General features: G+C 43.3%; 1 protein-coding gene across 3 annotated transcripts in view; it reads right to left on the reverse strand.

Moving 5' to 3' along the window:
- Positions 1–17,497, reverse strand: part of TMEM178B (transmembrane protein 178B) — a 250,212-nt gene that overhangs the window by 10,691 nt on the left and 222,024 nt on the right. For 2 of the 3 annotated variants that reach the window (XM_075117064.1, XM_075117056.1), the window contains exon 4: positions 1,298–1,369. In XM_075117064.1, coding sequence (XP_074973165.1) covers positions 1,298–1,369 — 72 coding nt within the window. Of the gene's footprint in view, positions 1–1,297; positions 1,370–14,634; positions 15,218–17,497 lie in introns of those variants that run through there. The other variant, XM_075117046.1, reaches the window with a different exon arrangement.

Here is a 17,497-nt window from a genome sequence, read left to right on the forward strand (position 1 = left end):
GGTGCACAAGAAGCTGGGAGGGGACACAGCCAAGAGAACTGATCCAAACTGGCCAAAGGGATATCCCTTATCATATGATGTCATGCCCAGTGACATGGGGGCAGTTGGGGACATCCTCCGAGTTCTGAGTTTAGTACATCACCAAGATTGCTCACTTCCTCAGCCATTACTGACAGGGAAGAGGTCAAGGAATTTCTGTAAGTACAAATGAGGTTTTTGACAGAGAATTCCCTTTTATGCTCCTCCATTCAGACTCTTCATTTGGTTCCTTACTGCAGTTGATATTTTAGGCAGCACCTCTTTGGGGGCAGGAAGGATTCCATCCTGAGAACTGCAGGAGATTGATTGTTGTTGCTACAACCCAAAATCTGTTGCTAAAAAACTGTCAGCCTGGGAGGAACCATCAGCTAGAAAAATGTGCCACCTGGCAGGATGTTTTAGGTGCCTCCTTATATTAGACTGTCAGGTCTTGATAGGTATAACTGCTCAATCAGGTAAAAACAGCCAACACAGACAATTTCAATTTTTAACACCATACCCAACAAAATAATTAAGTTTTAAAAATACCTTGCTTGCATTTTTTGTAACAGTTTAGTTCTAGGTTAATTAATTTAAAACTCGTTGATTAAAAAATTTTAAAACTGTGGTTTTCTCTTTGATCTACTCTTTTGCTTTTCCTCTCCTAGGACAGTTGAAAGCACTTCTGTCCATTCCTGTTAATTTCTTTTTATACATTTGGGGTACTTTTTATACCTTTACATTTGTTATGAATACCCTGATCTTTGGGTATTCAACCTGGGACGCCTGCAGCCTAACTCCAGTTGCACACTCAAAGCTGTACAGAAGATGCATCTCTGATTCATTACTCTTGGCCTGAGGACACCAGTGCGATGAGGAAGCACTAATATCAGCGTGCGTTGTGCCTGCCAGGCTTCCCGAAGCCTTTAGAGCTGAGCACGGAAAACCCAAAAGGCTATATTTCATATTTGGTTTTGTTTATTTGGGGGCTAAACTAGTGCGATGTTGCTATGCCTTTCAATCAAATCACAGACTTCTACATGTTAAGTGGCTCCAAAAAGGGATTAATGGTGTTAGAGTACATGCAGTTCCCAAGGCTCCAGCAGGACTCAATCCCTTCTATGACAGGCAGAAAAACCTCCTCATAAATAGTCATATTGAGATACTGGTCGTGTTTGTAATGTTTTGTACAGTGTTTCTGATAAAAAGCCATCTAATCAGCATTATTAGTTGTTTTAAAAGAGCATTTCCAGTACCCCATAGCTCAGAGGCCACCCACCTTCCAGTTCTGCTCTTTGCCCTTCGTCCTTCGGCTGGGGATGGGGAATATCAGAGGTGTCCAGCCCCGCTCCTGACACAAGCAGACACAGCCACTTAAAACACACAACATGATTTTTTTTTATTGTTTAATCAGTTTACATTCCACAATTGACAGTTTACTTATTTATTTTTTTAATTTCCCATGAACAAGTTGGTTAGTTAGTTACCAGACAAGATCTTAACTGATGGAAATACAGTATTCTGTGCCAATCTGGGTAAAAACAAAACCAAACAAAATCAAAACAAAAGGAAAATTGTAAGATGTAGCCAGTTTTTTGGCAAAGTCTGGTGATGCTTTCTGCAACTTTTGTCTTTCAAAGTTACAGGGGTTTGTTCAATCCTCCTGTTAGTTCCCTGATCTCAACCCTGCCACTAAAATGATCCTTTAGGGCCATGGTCCTGCAAACATCGATGCATGTACACAAACACCCGTATGTCTGCAGATTAGCACCTTGGAGTTACGGAACAAGAAGTTCGTGTTTGTTTCATGTTTAAATGACTTCTGTTCACCTCTTCTGCAACAATTTACAGGAAGAAATGGAAAAGTACAATACACATGATGTCACATTACTTGTGAAATTAGCCACCACGTTCACACCTTACCAGAACGACCTAACGCAATAGTCAGTTGTTGTTGATGTATTGTTAGCACCGAAGGCCACAGGAGCCACTTTGCCTCTTGCAGCAGCGCAGAAGTCCAAACCTCGCAGGATGTGCCACCCCCAATTACTTCTGACAACTGGATGTTACTAACCAAAACTAGTTAAACTCTGCGTGGATTGGCTAAAAAGTGCTTCAGTTGGTTGAGCGGCTGTATGCACTGTTCAAATATCCTTCACAATGCCCAAAACATAATCAGGAAGGGACACATTTTAGGATTTTCAAAATATGCTAAACTTTAATATATTTTAATGTAATTCCCAATTTAGCAAAGCAATTAGGCATGTGCCTAGCTTTAAGCATGGCAATAGCATCATTAATGGGACATTCATGCTTGAAATTAGGCAAGTGCTTACGTGCTTTGTGGGATCAAAGCTTTGTAGCAGTGCTCTGGTGAAGTCAGGATCCTGGGTGTCCTAATCCTGGCTTTCACATCTACAACCACTGCAGATTTGGATAAATTAGCTACAGTCTGGATTTTCAAAAGTGCTGAAATCAGAAGGCTCCACCTACAGGTAGTGGAAGCTGCGAGAGGGCATCAAACTGCTAAACATTAGGTATTTTCCCAGGCTTTTGGCTTCCCGTCTCTAAAATGGCTATAATACCTACCTGCCTCAGACAGGTCTGGTGTGACTCATACTTGTAAAATTTTCTGAAGAGAAAATATGCCAGATAAATGCAACTTATCAATGCATTTCTCTGAATATGCCTGAGTATTGTGGCATTCTAGGTCTTTTCTAATCCAGCTTTGATATGCGTGTACTGCGCTTAAAGGAAACATAAACATCTGGCCAAGATACATCCACTTGATAAATGTCTTGTACCAGTCATATTACTTGGGAATGTCCTACAGAAGTGCTGACATACTTCAGTTTGCAGGCATTTAAGTGAATTATTATCCTAAGCTTCCCAAAGTGTCAGTTAGACACAGTGGTGATTGCAACTTTTGTCATCAGCAAAGGATGGTTATGGGAGTTGTTTCATTTCTTCTGGGCCAAGAAATGTTCTTCCTTAAGGAAAAAAAGGATCAGTGAGGGAGTCAAGGAAGGGGAACCCTCCAAAAACTTTTGGCCAGAGTGGTAGCTCATGGCTAGGGTGAATATTACTTGTGGTAGAAGAAATCCTAAAAAGCAAATATCTGCAGGAGGTGCATCTACTGTGGATGGAGGAGAGTCCAGAGAGTCCGATTTCTCACTGGCCCTTGTGCAAAACACTAGTGCCTTCGCACAGGCTTGTTTCACCATGCCTGCATGTATTTGCTATAGGAGTGTGTGATGGCACAAGTGTGAGACAGTGAGGAGTCAGACCCACAGCTCTGAACTGGCCGAGTGGTTCATGAGCAGCACGGTGGGAGCTCGCAAGGCAAGGCGATGCTTTAGTTCTCTGATGTGAGATGGCCATGTGCGCTGCACCCATCCTTCTGGCTACCCGCTAGGATTGCCTCAGTGCCAGGCATTGCTGCTGTGCCGTGGGAGGCTGTGCATTCTCTCCCCACTGCAGGGTCACAGGAGTGGTTATGGCTTTCATTAGGAGGTGAGACAGTTTTGTTAAGAGAAAGTGGAAAATTATCCAAGAAGATAATCCAAGTGCAGCGTGGGGAAGAGGAGCCAGGCAGGCCCCTCTTGGCAAGCTATGCCCTTGGCAAAGTCAGCCCAGCAGGGAGGAGAGCATGCATGGCTGGACATGCAGGGCTGTTGTAAAGAACAGGAAAGAAAGATAAACTGAGATATGGTCACCCTTTAGAGCCTCCTCCCATGTGGCGCTGCACACTGAGTTTATCACCTTTTAAAAAGAGGTTTCCTTTGACAGTAAAACTTGGAGAAGTCTGCAAAACCCTTGTGGGACGCAGTGAGTCGACAGCTAAAAGACCAACCTTTGAAAGTCCCACATCCTAGGACCGTCCCCATCCCTCTCACAGGGAGGGAAGAAGGGCGGGTGATGATGAGAATTTAGAAATATTCTGAAAAGTCTTGCAGAAAATGGTGCTGCATCCTTCAATTTGATTTATTGTCAAGCTTCTCCTCATTTCCAGAGTTCATTCTTAAAGCCTTTATTTCTTTTTCACAGACATCTCAAATAACAGAACAGTCACATATGCAAGAGTTGGTATGGAATGGGATTTAGAGAAAAACGTCTTTACAGAAAGCATCTCTATATTCTCACACAGAAGGAGGAAAAGCTGGGGGGGAGGGGGAGAGGGAGAGAGAGATACAGATCTGGATCCTCAAAAAAGGGAAAGGGAGAACAGGAGAGGAATGTCAGGATGAAACAGTACAGCTTGGTCAAGGAGGTACCATGCTGAAAAATAACTTTTGATCCCTGGAACTCAGTTTTATCTTCCACTTTCTAGCTAAAGTCTTTCCCTAAGTATTGTTACACGGTATTGAATCTTTACTTTACAGGTCCCTGAGGGCCAGCTGAAGTCCCTCTTGCCATAACCTTAACAGTATTTTTAAAAATAAAGTTATTCTGAGAGATGGGTGAAGATTGTCAAGTCACTGACTTAAATTTAGCTGTAAAAATAAATAGTAGTGACCATACATTGGCATGACACCCAAAGGTCACTTAGCCCTGGAGTTTTCAGAAATCAGTTTAATTCTTCCACTCCTCTGAATGTGTTTGTCTTATTCATGTAAAATATGAGAATATACAAGAGCTCCAGAGTTCCTATGCTGGATTAAATTGCTGGTCCTTCCAGACAGACTTGCTATCAATATGTGATTTCAAATTTTGTCTCTGAGAGACTCTCACTATGAGATGGAGATGTATGTTCAGCCTTGTTGGTGCAGCTTTCTGAATAAGTTCATTCTGTTGTTGAGGCCTCCGTTTAGTTTTTCTGAGGACAACTCTAATCCCAACAATAAGGGATGAAATTGCAATCTTTTTAATCTCCATGTAAGCTGTTTGTAAAGCAGTTATTAACATTTAAAAAAAAAAATGAAAGCCCCCAAACTGTACCTTAGAGGAGAATTTTTTGATTATCACTACCAGCTAGATGACTTTTTTCAGGCCAGTTTGGGGATGGAGCAAGAAAGTAACCTATGAACAGCTTAGCTATTCAAACTTCTAGGATGTAAATTCACTCTTTGAACTGCTTCAGCAATGCCCAGGACTGGCAGAGAAAGGTGAAGAGTTCAGACCAAAAATCTCCGACCTCCAGCACTGAGACCACCCAGTAGTCTGTGGCTGGAAACCACCGCGGAGAGCCCACCTCAAATGCAGTTTCCAGGGGTTGGAGAAAGCCCTAGCCTTTGCAGTCACATTGCAGCTTGTGAGGGGAAGGCTGCTGTGAACATCTCCTTTTGCTCCAACAGTCTTCCACAATTAACATCTGCGCTTTGCATGGTGAGCCAGACCATGCACCTGAAGGACAGGGCAATGGCTGATCTCCATATGGCTGCTCTGCTCTTCTGCACTAGGTCCCTGATTCATCTCATTAGGATTTGAGAACTTCTAAGATCTTGGGACCACCGACAATAGGTGAGTGGTCACTCTGTGGAGTGAGAGGGAGCTCCTAAAGCTGACTTAGATGTCAGTTTTACTTGTTCACCATCTAGAAGCAACTGTCTCTCTTCATTAACTATACAAGAAACCAAGGGAGATGAGCCCATTAACATAAAGAGCTTGGTTAAGTGCCTAAGGCGAATGGGGGTGGATGCAGGTCAGAAAATGTAGGCCTTTGTGTAGCTTCACTTCACCCACAAAGGTGCTTCTCACAAATGTAAACCTAGTGCAGAACAGCATCCATACAAAGGGCCTCTTAATAAAGGATAAGTGAGTCTATTGAGGGAGCTAATGTGGAACAGAAATTCTGCCGTGGCTTTTTCAGTCCATTTATTTTCCTTAAAAAAGCCCTTAAGGCCCAGTCCTGTGACTGGATATATGTATGTGGATGTGTGTGCCGCTGACTTTAGTGTGGTACCTCTCCTTGACTGGCACAACGGCTGAATGAGGATTTTCCTGGGAAATAGTACTTTTTAATTTGTTTTGATTTAAATCTGAGATACATGAGGATTGTGAAAAAGAAACAGTCCTTTGCCTGAAATTCTGTACATCAGCCTCAGGTTATTTCAGGCAATCATGAAGCTATGGACATTTTTCGTAAATTTACAAATATATATACATATATACACATATATACATGTATATGTGTGTCAGCCTATAGGCTAGATTTACGACTGCATTATTCCAGCCACACACAAGTATAATGGTTGTTTTTTACAAAAAGAGATTGGTATAAAGTTGGAGTGACCTAGCAGTGAGTGTTCCTCCCTGTGTCTGTGCAAAAGATCCTTAAGTGCACTGACATATAAGTGCAGCCCCCTTACCTAAGTCCCCTCATCACATATACACATAAATAGGACCCAGTCTTACAGTTGTTAATGAAGCAAATTTCCCACTGATTCCAATGACCTGTAATCAGAAGGAATTTTACTTGAGAAAGAACTGAAAGTTCAAGGCCATTTTAGGTACAGTTTACAGCTTTGAAAGTTGTAATATCTGTAATAGGAGGCCTCAAAATGCTTTAAAATAACTTAAGTTACTGCAGAAAAATACTTTCAAAAGTCCCCAGATATGCTTTTCTGTGTAAGTAGGGGAAATTTTGTCCTGGAAAAGATCAAACAACAAATACATGAATATAAACACTCTAAGTGATGGAAATTGCCAAGTAAAAATAGTAACAGTTTAAATTAGATATCTGTGATTGTTGTTGGTGCCCAGGAGTTATAAATAATTCAGTACACTCTAACTGAAGAGTCTAAGGCTGCACTTTTATTTTATTGTTCTGATTACTCAAACCTTTTTCTTATGATCTATATTGTTAATGAATAACCCTTCACTAAAAAATACAGCCTTATGCTCTACAGTCAGATGAAAACTATTCTTGAGATAAAATGTCACAAGACCTTAAGCAAATTAGGACCATATATGGTTTTTTTTTAAAAAAAAATCTGTAGGCACCAAAGGCTTCTAGTGTTTTACTATTCACCGTCTAAGGAGGAATTGGTTGGTGAGGCTCTTTTGTGTAGCTGGCCCCAGGAGACTGAGCTGTATCTGATTCATGCTTCTTGGTGTCTACATCACTTTGAAACTGGGTAAAACCCACAGGTCATGCAGCTTTTTGAAGACTTTGCTCTTTATCTCATCTACCACAGAATCACTGTTACTCTTTGGGTATTTCTGACCGGCTGGCAAAAAACAGGGCCACTTGAAGGAGTTGCCTTTACAGAGATATTCCTGTGCCCTGCTGCCACACGTAGGGTTCACGGGGATGTGAAGCTCCCTGCTGTGCCAAGCAGCATTAACCACTGCCTCCGTGCTGCTGACAGCCCATAGAGGCCCTCTCCAGAGGACAGAAATAAGACTCAGTCAGTGTCCTGCCATGGTGCTGCCTCTCGACACAGTGGGATTTTTACACTAGGGGATCATAAACTTTTCTGATTTGGAGGTGATATGGTGCAAATTTTTTCTCTTGTGACTGAGGCCATCTGTGTTAGAGAAGCACCTTGCAACAGCGAGTTGCAGGAACCAATCTTGTATATACCAAGGCTGTCCTTCTGATGGGACTTCAGGTTTTTTCCCTTAGCCTTACGCACTCAGAAAGTGACACCGGCCCGTATTGCACATGAGTGGTTAGTACCAGGGCCTGTGGCACCAGAAGGAGGTAAGGACTTGTGGACACAACTGCATTTTTGGAGGTAGGATGGCTAGCTCAGGAGTGACTGGATCAGAAGTAGCTCTGTAGAAACCCTGTATCGACTCTCTAGGTGTCCCTGCTCAAGCAGGGGAGTTGGACAAGATGATCTCCAGAGGTCCCTTCCAACCCCTACCATTCTGTGATTTTGTGAAGAACACTGATGGTCAGCTCTGGACAGTCTTGCTGTGGTGTTTCATGATGTTATTGCCCTGAGCCGTTCACTGCCTCCCTTTTTGCTACATGTATCTGCCCAAAGGCAAAACAGGCAGAAAGAAACACATATTGGTGTCTCAGCTGCTTCCTTTCCCTGCATCTCTGGGATCGGAACAACATTGGTAACTCTTTCTTAAATATCCAAATACATTTTGGTCGCAAATACCCAATTTGTCCCAGTTGCATTGTGCTTCCCCACGTCTCTTCAGCAGATAGTTTCCATGCAATCTGCATGCACAGCCTAACATGGCTGCAGATGGCATCTGAATTGCATTGCAACTCCTGAGTTAAGTATAAAAGAATAGAAAACAAACTACTATGCTGCATTTTGCCATGTATTTTTTCTCTACATAGTACACATATTTACAGGTTACTAGCACCCACATCATGTGGGGCATGCCAGGTGTGTGTGTCTAAGGAAGGAGGGAAGTGAGGGTGTCTGTGTGTATGCACCCTACACAAAACTTCTGAAGTCACTTCATGCCACTCTGCAGGAGTGTCAATCAGTGAAGGAAGAATATAAAAATGTAGTACTAGAATGGGACTGTCAGGGATTGACAATTCCTGCTGCTGATGCCGTGGGAGACGTTGGATCGTCCTCATGTAACTCTACCAATGCCTGTCAGTTCTGACCTATAGCAACTGCTGTTTGGTTTCGTTTTTTTCATTCCCCCACCTTCCCTTGGAGAAAACCTATCTGAGCCTCAGTTACTTTCATTGCAAGTCTTCCCCGAGCAAGGAAGGACAATTGGTCTGTGATTCTGGAGTGCTTTACTAGAGGTGACCAGCATTTCATTTTCCTCTTGTGGCCTATATTGAGGCAGTCATCTAGGCTCTTTCTCCCAGTTAAATCCTAAACACGTGCAATACATACTGCAGTTAAATTGGCAGTATTGTATCAGGCTCCAGTTCTTCCACTGAGGTCAACAGGGAACTTGTCAGAACCCCCTTGCACCAGCAGTAGAGCATTTGTTTTAAAAGGTGTTGCAATCTCTATCTATGGCTCTGAAGAAGGCTGTAAGATTGGAGTATTAGTGATTACTGGGGGACAGTGGGGCAGCCAGGATGGAAACCCTACATCAGGGACAAACAAAAAATGGATAATATCTGATGACCATTTCTTTCTAAACCCAAAGATTAGATGTTGTGACTGTGAGCTTGCATTTCATTTTCAGTGTTAGCCAGGACAGCACTATAATATTTTCTGAGGCACCTGATCCAAAACTCAGTGGAGCCAAGGGAAACCTTTCTATGGACTTCAACAGACTATGGAACAGATGCATTATATTCCTGGCTTTTACTGGAAACAGTGGGGCTATAAGTTTTGAGCTAAGCCCTGGTTTTATGAGCTTTCCAGCTTAGACTGGCAGAATCGAGATCTTATGGATCTGGCCTGGAGTTTGCAGTCAAATTTTAGGTTTGTCTGAAACACAGTTCCTGACCTTGGAAATTCATCCATCACTAATCTTTACAGGCTGTTTGTGCTTCATGCACACTTTTTACTCTTTGTCTCTCAGTGGTGCCTGGCAATCGTTCAGAGCTGTCTCAGTTTTTCACCTTGAATCTTCCCTTGCTGGCTGGATGAGCACAGCAGTATGGGCCATGAAAGAGTGCAAAACCTCAGGGTAAGGGAGTGCAGTGTTGGCTTGTGTGAATGTGCCTGAGCAGTCCTATAGCCCTTCTAGGCCTATGTAGAGACACACAGAAGAAAAAGCCCGAATAATGTATGTCTTTATTTAAGCTATACTTGGTAACGTATTATTTCCTCTCCATTTCCCTGCTGGCAGTTAGCTTGGCACTCAAGAATTAAGGACAGATTACAGTGATTTTCTTCTGAGCTCTGCTTATCAGTGGGGCTCCAGGGATGAGCCTGATTCGGAAGTGCTGCATGGTGGGTAAACGGACAGCCGTGGAGACACAGTCTTCTGAGATACCCCCTGCATATCAATCCTCTTCCTTACCAATGTTGTTTTATTCATCATAGAATCATAGACTCATAGAATGGTTTGGGTTGGAAGGGACCTGAAAGACCATCTAGTTCTAACCCCCCTGCCATGGGCAGGGACACCTTCCACTAAACCAGGTTGCTCAAAGCCCCATCCAGCCTGGCCTTGAACACTTCCAAGGATGGGGCATCTGCAGCTTCTCTGGGCAACCTGTTCCAGTGCCTCACCACCTGTACCATTATCCAATGAACTGCACAGCTAACATGCTGTAGCTAAAAGTGATCCCAAATGACTCACATCTACAGGAAAGCAGTATACCTGCACTCTCATGATTCACTCCTTGCAGGAGGAGGATCCTCTGTTTAGACGACTCTGAGGGTTTTTTATTTTTCCTTTCATTTGTAACTGCAGATGGAATAATGTTTTAAAAAGTAATGGCATTTTTTCAAAAGCAATATTCCAAAGAAATTGCTCTGGTCACTAGTGGTTTGTGATCCACTTGTGACTGACCCTGGGGTAGAATGAAAGCCCAACTAGAAATATAACCGGAGGGGCTACTATTTAGATCAGAGAGATCAGTTGTGTGTTTGCAGAGAGGGAGAAGGGAGAGATGGTATATACAGGTGGCCAATATGAGTCAGGAATTTTAACAAACAGCTTTACCTTGAAGAAGGTGTCTTACACAGTACATAAGATACAGAGCACACGGTCTCCTGCCATGTAGCCCCCTCACGTATACAGTGCTCCTGGCAGGGATGGGCAGCAGACCCTCCTGTAGCTAACTCGCTACGGTCACAGGACAAATTCACTGTACAAAAACTGAGAGTCACTATACACAAAACCTCAGCCTGCAGATCTCAGTGGGTTGAGCCGATTCGTCCTGTGTCCTTAGGACTGGCATTTCATGACGTCTGCCTTCACTGCAGTCAGGTTCCTCTGTGGTCTCTGGAGCACAGAGACGTGTTTTCTCAGCAGTGCAACATGGAAGGCCACGTGTGAGAAAGAGCCTGCCAGCTATGGACCCCGTGTTACCAGCCTCATGGAAAGGGAGACTGAACACCCACTGGTACATCAGGCTAGGACAAGAGTGTCAGATTATCTACAAGGGTGGGACAGGAAAAGAAGAGCAGGGGCTGGACTCTGCAGGAAGCTGAACATCATCCAGGAAAGCACATTCTTAACTTTAAGCATATGAATAGTCTACCAAAATTAAGGGGATTAGTCACATGCTCCAAGTAAAGCACATGCTTAGGCTCTTCGCCAGAGCAGATCTGAGGGATGGAGTCAAGCCCCTTAACGATGGGATCACAGCTAACAGAATTCTAATTAACTACTCCTCAAACCAGAAAACCAGACACTAGTCAAAACACTTGGATCTCTGTTCAGAAAGATATTTCAAAGCCACCCCACAATGCAGAAACTCAGGATAGATGGAGACACTAACCATCACAAATTTGGATTTGGATGTATTTTGAGTCAACCCTGCTCTAAAGATGAGTCTGAGCCAGCAGAAAGCGTGGTGGGTCTGTGAGCCCGCTTCAAGGGTACAGAAGCACGCAGTGCTCCTCCTGGTTCTGCGAGTAGCGTGGAGGGAAATTCACAATATCCCAAGGATGTTTTGCCCTATTTGAGGCAAAGATGAGAGAACTGGTGTTTGGACAAATGGTCCCTTTGGGGATCCAGTTTGAGATTAAGATTATATGATCATCTGCTGCTTCAGACAGTTACTCACATAGCTTTTAAGACACTTCATAGCCACACAGGCCTCAGAGAGCCTATGCTATAGTGAGTGGAAAATCACAGAACTGGCCTAAAGATCTAGGGTTAACATTTTTCTGTTGTAAATAAAAATAATCATAACCCTCTGCCACCATCGCCACAGACAGAAAAACACACAGGCTCATGTACAGCTTGTAAACCAACACCATCAGTGGATGCTTCATTGAGGCAGAACTGTTTTCATGCCATCTGCAGAAAGAAAGGAAAGCTTTGAGAATCCATGAAAGAGCAAAATTATTTCTATTTCTTTAAATCTCACTGCTACACCTCTTTCAAAACTATCTGTAAAAGAATACACCCTGTGCCCAGTCACGGACCACACAAGACTGTATATTGTCACAGGAGCTGTCATACTCCTTTCCATGACACAAGGCCTGGTGGTGGACTCCAGCTAGATACCTCTGTGCCCTTTAGCTTACCTGGGTCACTCCAGGTATCTGTATTCACATGAAACACCTGCCCTATTGCACTCAGCACTGCAGAGGAGGAAGAAAGTTTGTGTTCAAAGCTGTTTTAATGAAACATTTACCATTTTTCTAAAGCATTAATCTCTTAATGAGAAGTTGTTTTGTCTCAAAATTGTTCATATTTTGAAAATTTTCACAAATTTTTTTTTATAGGTCTCTTTTGGTTTTCAGTTTCTGATTTGCTGCTTTCAGTTTTCATTTAGCTTTCCAAGAGCAGTTTTTAATTTCCTTCTCCACTCCAATAGTAATTCATCATCCTCCTTACCTAGTAGGCACTTGCACAGTCAAATGGTTTCAAAGCTTTTCAAAACCACTCTATTTGAAAACCTTGCCAGAAAAAAAAGAAATAAACCAATCTACTTAAAAAGGAAGTTTCTTCAGAAGGCATTTCCAACATGAATAAATAAATACTTTCTCCAGTCAGATCTAATGGAGAATGAAATGACAAAACTTCAGTTGCCAGGGATGGCACTTCAGTGGCAACATGCTGGCTTGGCAGCTGGCATTGGCATGTTTGCGGAATTTGTAGACCAAAGAAAGCAAAAGCTAGGTAGTTCAACAAGAATGAAAGAAACTGAAATCTACGCTACTCCAGAATGCCCTCCAGAAATTTGAATTCTTTGGGCACTGTTAATAAAGCGACATCAGCACACAAGCTGTAACGAGGAGGGGAAGCAGGGCTGGAAGGGGAATGGCTAGCTATGCAATTGTATTGCATAAGAATTATTTGTTGGTTGGATTTTTTTAACTGAGCAAAACACTGTTTCTTGCCAGCTATGTAAATGGCATGATCTGGAAATTAATGCCTTCGTTTCTGTGCAGTAGGCACAGTTTCAACAGGTTGCCTCCTTCTCCTGGTGAGTTTTTGTAGATGCAGAGGATGATTTTTATTGACTAATGAGGACTGATGGCATGCAACTATCACGTAAGAAATGATTGCTGGCACTATCCCTGAATTAAGAGCATGTTGGGTTGGGTTGGTTTTGGGGAGGCTTGTTTTTTTTTTTTGCTCTGTCTCCCTTTGCCTGCACATTTTTCAGTGGTACAATCACTCCTGCATACAGCCATTCAGCCATTGCCTCTTCAGACTCCATTTGGTTACACCCTTGGCCCTTCCTCCTCACGTTCCCCTCAGCCACTGTTACCCTGCAACAACCCACTGCCCTCACAGCCAAAATGCTTTGCTTCCCCTAATGGCGTTCACCAGCCTCTCCAGACTTCGCTGTTCATTTAGCTCTTCTGGGACCTATGGCCTGAACGATGGGAAGAGCAGAGTGAAGGGAAAAGGAGACAATGGGAAGAGGAGTAGCAGGAAAAAGAGAAAGACCAAAAATAGAGATAGAGATAGAGATAGAGAGAGTCCCATTCATGGATTCACAGTTATATCATACAATGCTTGAGCTTATGGGAAATGGATCTCCATTCTCTGCATCTGACCCTTTCGCTTCCATCTGTACACAGTTCTCCCAGATGGAGAGTGGAGAAGTCCAGTGATCCCGGGGCAGTTTCCAAAGGCAAGATGTGGGAAGGTCTTATTTGGCGTACATTTGAACACAACAAGAGGCATCTCTTACTTCTCCCTTACAAAAATTAGCTCCCCTTTTCTCCTTGGCAATGGCTTTTGCCCAGTTGTCTTAAACATCCAAAACGGAAACTTGATGAAATTCCACTCCAGCAAATACCTGGGAAGAACAACTGCCAGGGCTCCCCCCACCTCCCTTCTCCCTGGTCGGTCTTCCCTTGGATCCAACATCCTGAACTCTCAGATGATCCATGAAAACAAAAAAACATCCTGAAATCCACCAGAGGAGGCATGCTGTCTCAGACCTGACAGTTTTCCTCATGCTTCTGCAGTTGCGGTGCCTCAGTCTTGGGCCACAAACACAGCATGGATGGTTTAGTGGACAATCACATTGCAATGTTTTAAATATTTCTTTTTCTTAAAAAAAAAAAAGAAAGAAGAGGGAAGAAAAAGTTATACGCACACGTATCACAGCATTTTCAAAAGGCCTTCTGCTGCATTTACGTTAGCAGTTCAGCCTCAGTTGTAAGCCTGGATGTAAGGCAGCTGGAAGATTAAAACCGCATTGTTGGAAAGTCCGCTGAGATGTCCTCATGGAGTTTTTTTGTTGTTTTCTGTTTTTATTTTGTTAGATCTGTTTATTATTATCATTATTATTATTTTCACTTGTTTGCTTCTCTCTAAAGTTTGGCAGGCAAAGAGAAAATGCTTTTCTGCTTTTCCGCACACGTTCTGTCCATTTTGTTTTCTGTGTTTTAAGCAAAAAAAAACCAACCCAAACCCAAAACCAATGACAGGGCGGGCTTCTGTCATTTTGTTTTAAGAAAGAAAAAGAAAGTGGGTGGGCTTCTGATAATGGCCTCGAGGAGGTACATTGTAGAGGTGGCTTGAATTCTTGATTTGTTCCTTTTCTTGCTGTTTGCATTTTCCCTTCCGGCTGCAATGGACAGGCTTTCCCCCCACCCCCCACCCCACCCTCCATGTCCTGTACGGATTCTGGTTCCAGATCCCCCACATGGGCCCCCTGTTCCCCTTCCCAAATGGCAGTAGGTAGGTGCAACTGTATGTTCATTTGACCTCTAAGGTATGATGCTGAAGTTAAGAGTTGGATGGAAGAGCCATGTGAGAGAAAAGCTTTCCCATCGCTGTGAGAAAGAACGAAGCAAGACAGAGTCCGGTGGAGATGTGAGTGCCGTGTTGGACTCAGCTCTACCTTGGCACTGGCATTAATCTGAGATTATATATATATATAATTATATATACATATATATGCGTGTATAGGCACACATAGACATATATATGTATATATGTACACGCATGTGTGTATTTGTTTGCTATTTGTTTTAGCACACTGTCCCATTCTCAGGTCTAGATTTGGGGCAGTTGGTCCTGGGGACAGGTTGGACAGAAGGGGCCAGAGTGCAGAAGAAGCCAGAGATAAGAGTGAGGCCCAGGCCCCCCCACGCACAGAACATGGACCAGCCATAGCCATGGCTGATGTCATCGGGAAGTCCGTACAGGTAGCGGGGGTAGCGGGAGAGCTCAAAGTTGATTCCAGCCACGCATGTGCACAGTGAAATGATGCAGAAGGTTCCTGGAGGAGAGCGGGAAGGGGAGAAGGAGGAAGGAAAAAAAACAAAGAAAAGTTAGAAGAGTGATAGGCATACCACTTTCCAAGTCGCCTGAGAAAAGCCGGTGCAAACAGTAAGAAAATACCTAAGAGAAGATGTTTGTATAGAAAGTGGCTTAGTCTAGCGGTTCCATGGGGAAAGAACTGAGTGCTACCTTGAATATTGATCTGATGCTGAACAGAGCTGTATGGAGAAACTCCAGCAGGAACAGTTTTTTTAATACGAGCACTCCCTTGGGAACCAGAATGCTTCATGAAACCATTAATTTTTCTGGAATTTTGCTTTAGATAAATACAGAGTGAATCATAATGTTTCAGTATTTTGGGGGAGAAAAAGCCTTGAAATATTTAATTTCAGTTTTTCAGTGATGGTTTTATAGAAGAAAATATTACAAAATACTTGACATATTCCGGCTCTGTTGAAACCTACATTTGAAATAACTTGGAAGATTTTTTCAGACTTTTCTTATACCAAAACCTAAAATCTTTCATTATACCCCTCCCCCCCTTTTAAATACCACTGCCAAAATCTTAAAATCCCCCACAAAATTCAGATTCTACCCTCTGCATGACTCCAGTCACAATCTAGATTCCCTCTACAGTGTTGGGGAAATCTTCAAAGTATCCTGTTCTTGTTTTCTGTCTCTGCAGCAATATTTAATTTCTTCCTGAGAACACTGTGAGGACAGGCTTCATAACTCTGTCAGATGGTAGGTATTACGGAAAGACACACGTATCAGATGAGGCTGAACCTTAGCCCACCCAGATAAGTCCAAATTTGATCTTTGGCCTCCAGCTTCATCAAAGCTAAACTCTGGGTTCCTGAAATGTCACAGTTGCCACCCACACACAAAATAATGGATAGCTACAGACACTACACGCCTGTCTCGAGAGATAACAACTAAAGTCAACATAAAGTTGGTAGTTTATTTTTCTTCTCCAATTTCTCCCTATGTGGGCCTCTCTGAATTGCCTGGAGAGCCCTGGGCACAGAAGGCAACCTACAGTACACATGCTATAGTAACACGTGTGCTCAGTCCTGTGTGTCGTCCCGCTGTTCATGCACAGATCAGCAGCATGCTATGTGTGCTGCCTGTGCAGGATGTCCTGCATCTGTTCACCAGCAGCTGACAGCAAGGAATCTCCTACTCCTCCTGGCCCCACCCCTAAGACAGCACGATCCTCCAAAGCATCCAGCCTGGTTTTAGTGTCCAGTTCCCTTCCTCTGGTGCCCTTGCCTCTTTCTACACCTTCCTGCTCCTGCCCCGGCTTTTCTTCTGCAATACTTTCCCTGTTGTTTCTCTGCTGTTTTGTTTTTAGTTGGAAGAAATGGATTTTACACTCCCTACTCTGAAGACACATATAGGATTACATGGTGAATTCACCTGGAATTAGGCTCAGAAACTGAGGGCATTTGTAAGAACATATATACACCACCAAAAATGTGTGGACTTTCCACTATAACCACCTCCTTTACCTAGTAGGAACATCACACAGGTCTAGAATCTGCAGGCGAATCTCTATCATGGACCTGCTGTGAGATCACAGTCACAGCCCATTCTCTGTTCCCTCTTGTGATCACTGCTTTGTCTATTTAGACTGTCTTTTCTCCAATGTGTTTTGGAGTGGCATTTGTAGATGCTCTCTGTTGTAAAGGTCAGGGAGCATGGGAACTCTGGGTGCCTCCCCTACTGCTGTGTATAGCTGCCAGATGGCCCAGGTAATTCGTAAGTACTCATATTATGATAGTGCCACAGGGTACGAGCCAGGACCTGTGAGCTGCTGCGGTAGGTACTATGTCTATTAAAATAAAAACTGCCTTCTTGCCTCTCACCAGCACCCAAGTAGTCTACAGTCAGTGCTCTGGGCTTTTGCAAAAGCCTTGTGAGACCCCAGGCTCTGGAGCTCTCTTCAGAGATGTCCTACACTACTTCAAAGCACAGAGCAGGATAAAAGGGAAGGTCTCCCTCCCAGAACCCCTTACTCAAAAATTAGGTTGATTGATTAGAAACCACACTCTCCTTTCCATGTTTTACCATGTCACTTACGTTATCCAGTAACATGAAGGTGTCTGGCAAGAACGTGGTCGTTCCCTGTGTGAAATGCCAACATGACTAGTACATTGTGGGATGGGGAAAAAAGGATCCCTCAGAGCCACTGTGCTCTGAACCAAGCTCCATGGCTCATTTCAAATGGCTGTGGTTAGAAGATGACATGAAAGGCCTCTTCTAGCAAGAACATGAT

The sequence above is a fragment of the Phalacrocorax aristotelis genome, chromosome 1, assembly GCF_949628215.1.
Source record: "Phalacrocorax aristotelis chromosome 1, bGulAri2.1, whole genome shotgun sequence".
NCBI classification, from domain to species: domain Eukaryota; kingdom Metazoa; phylum Chordata; class Aves; order Suliformes; family Phalacrocoracidae; genus Phalacrocorax; species Phalacrocorax aristotelis.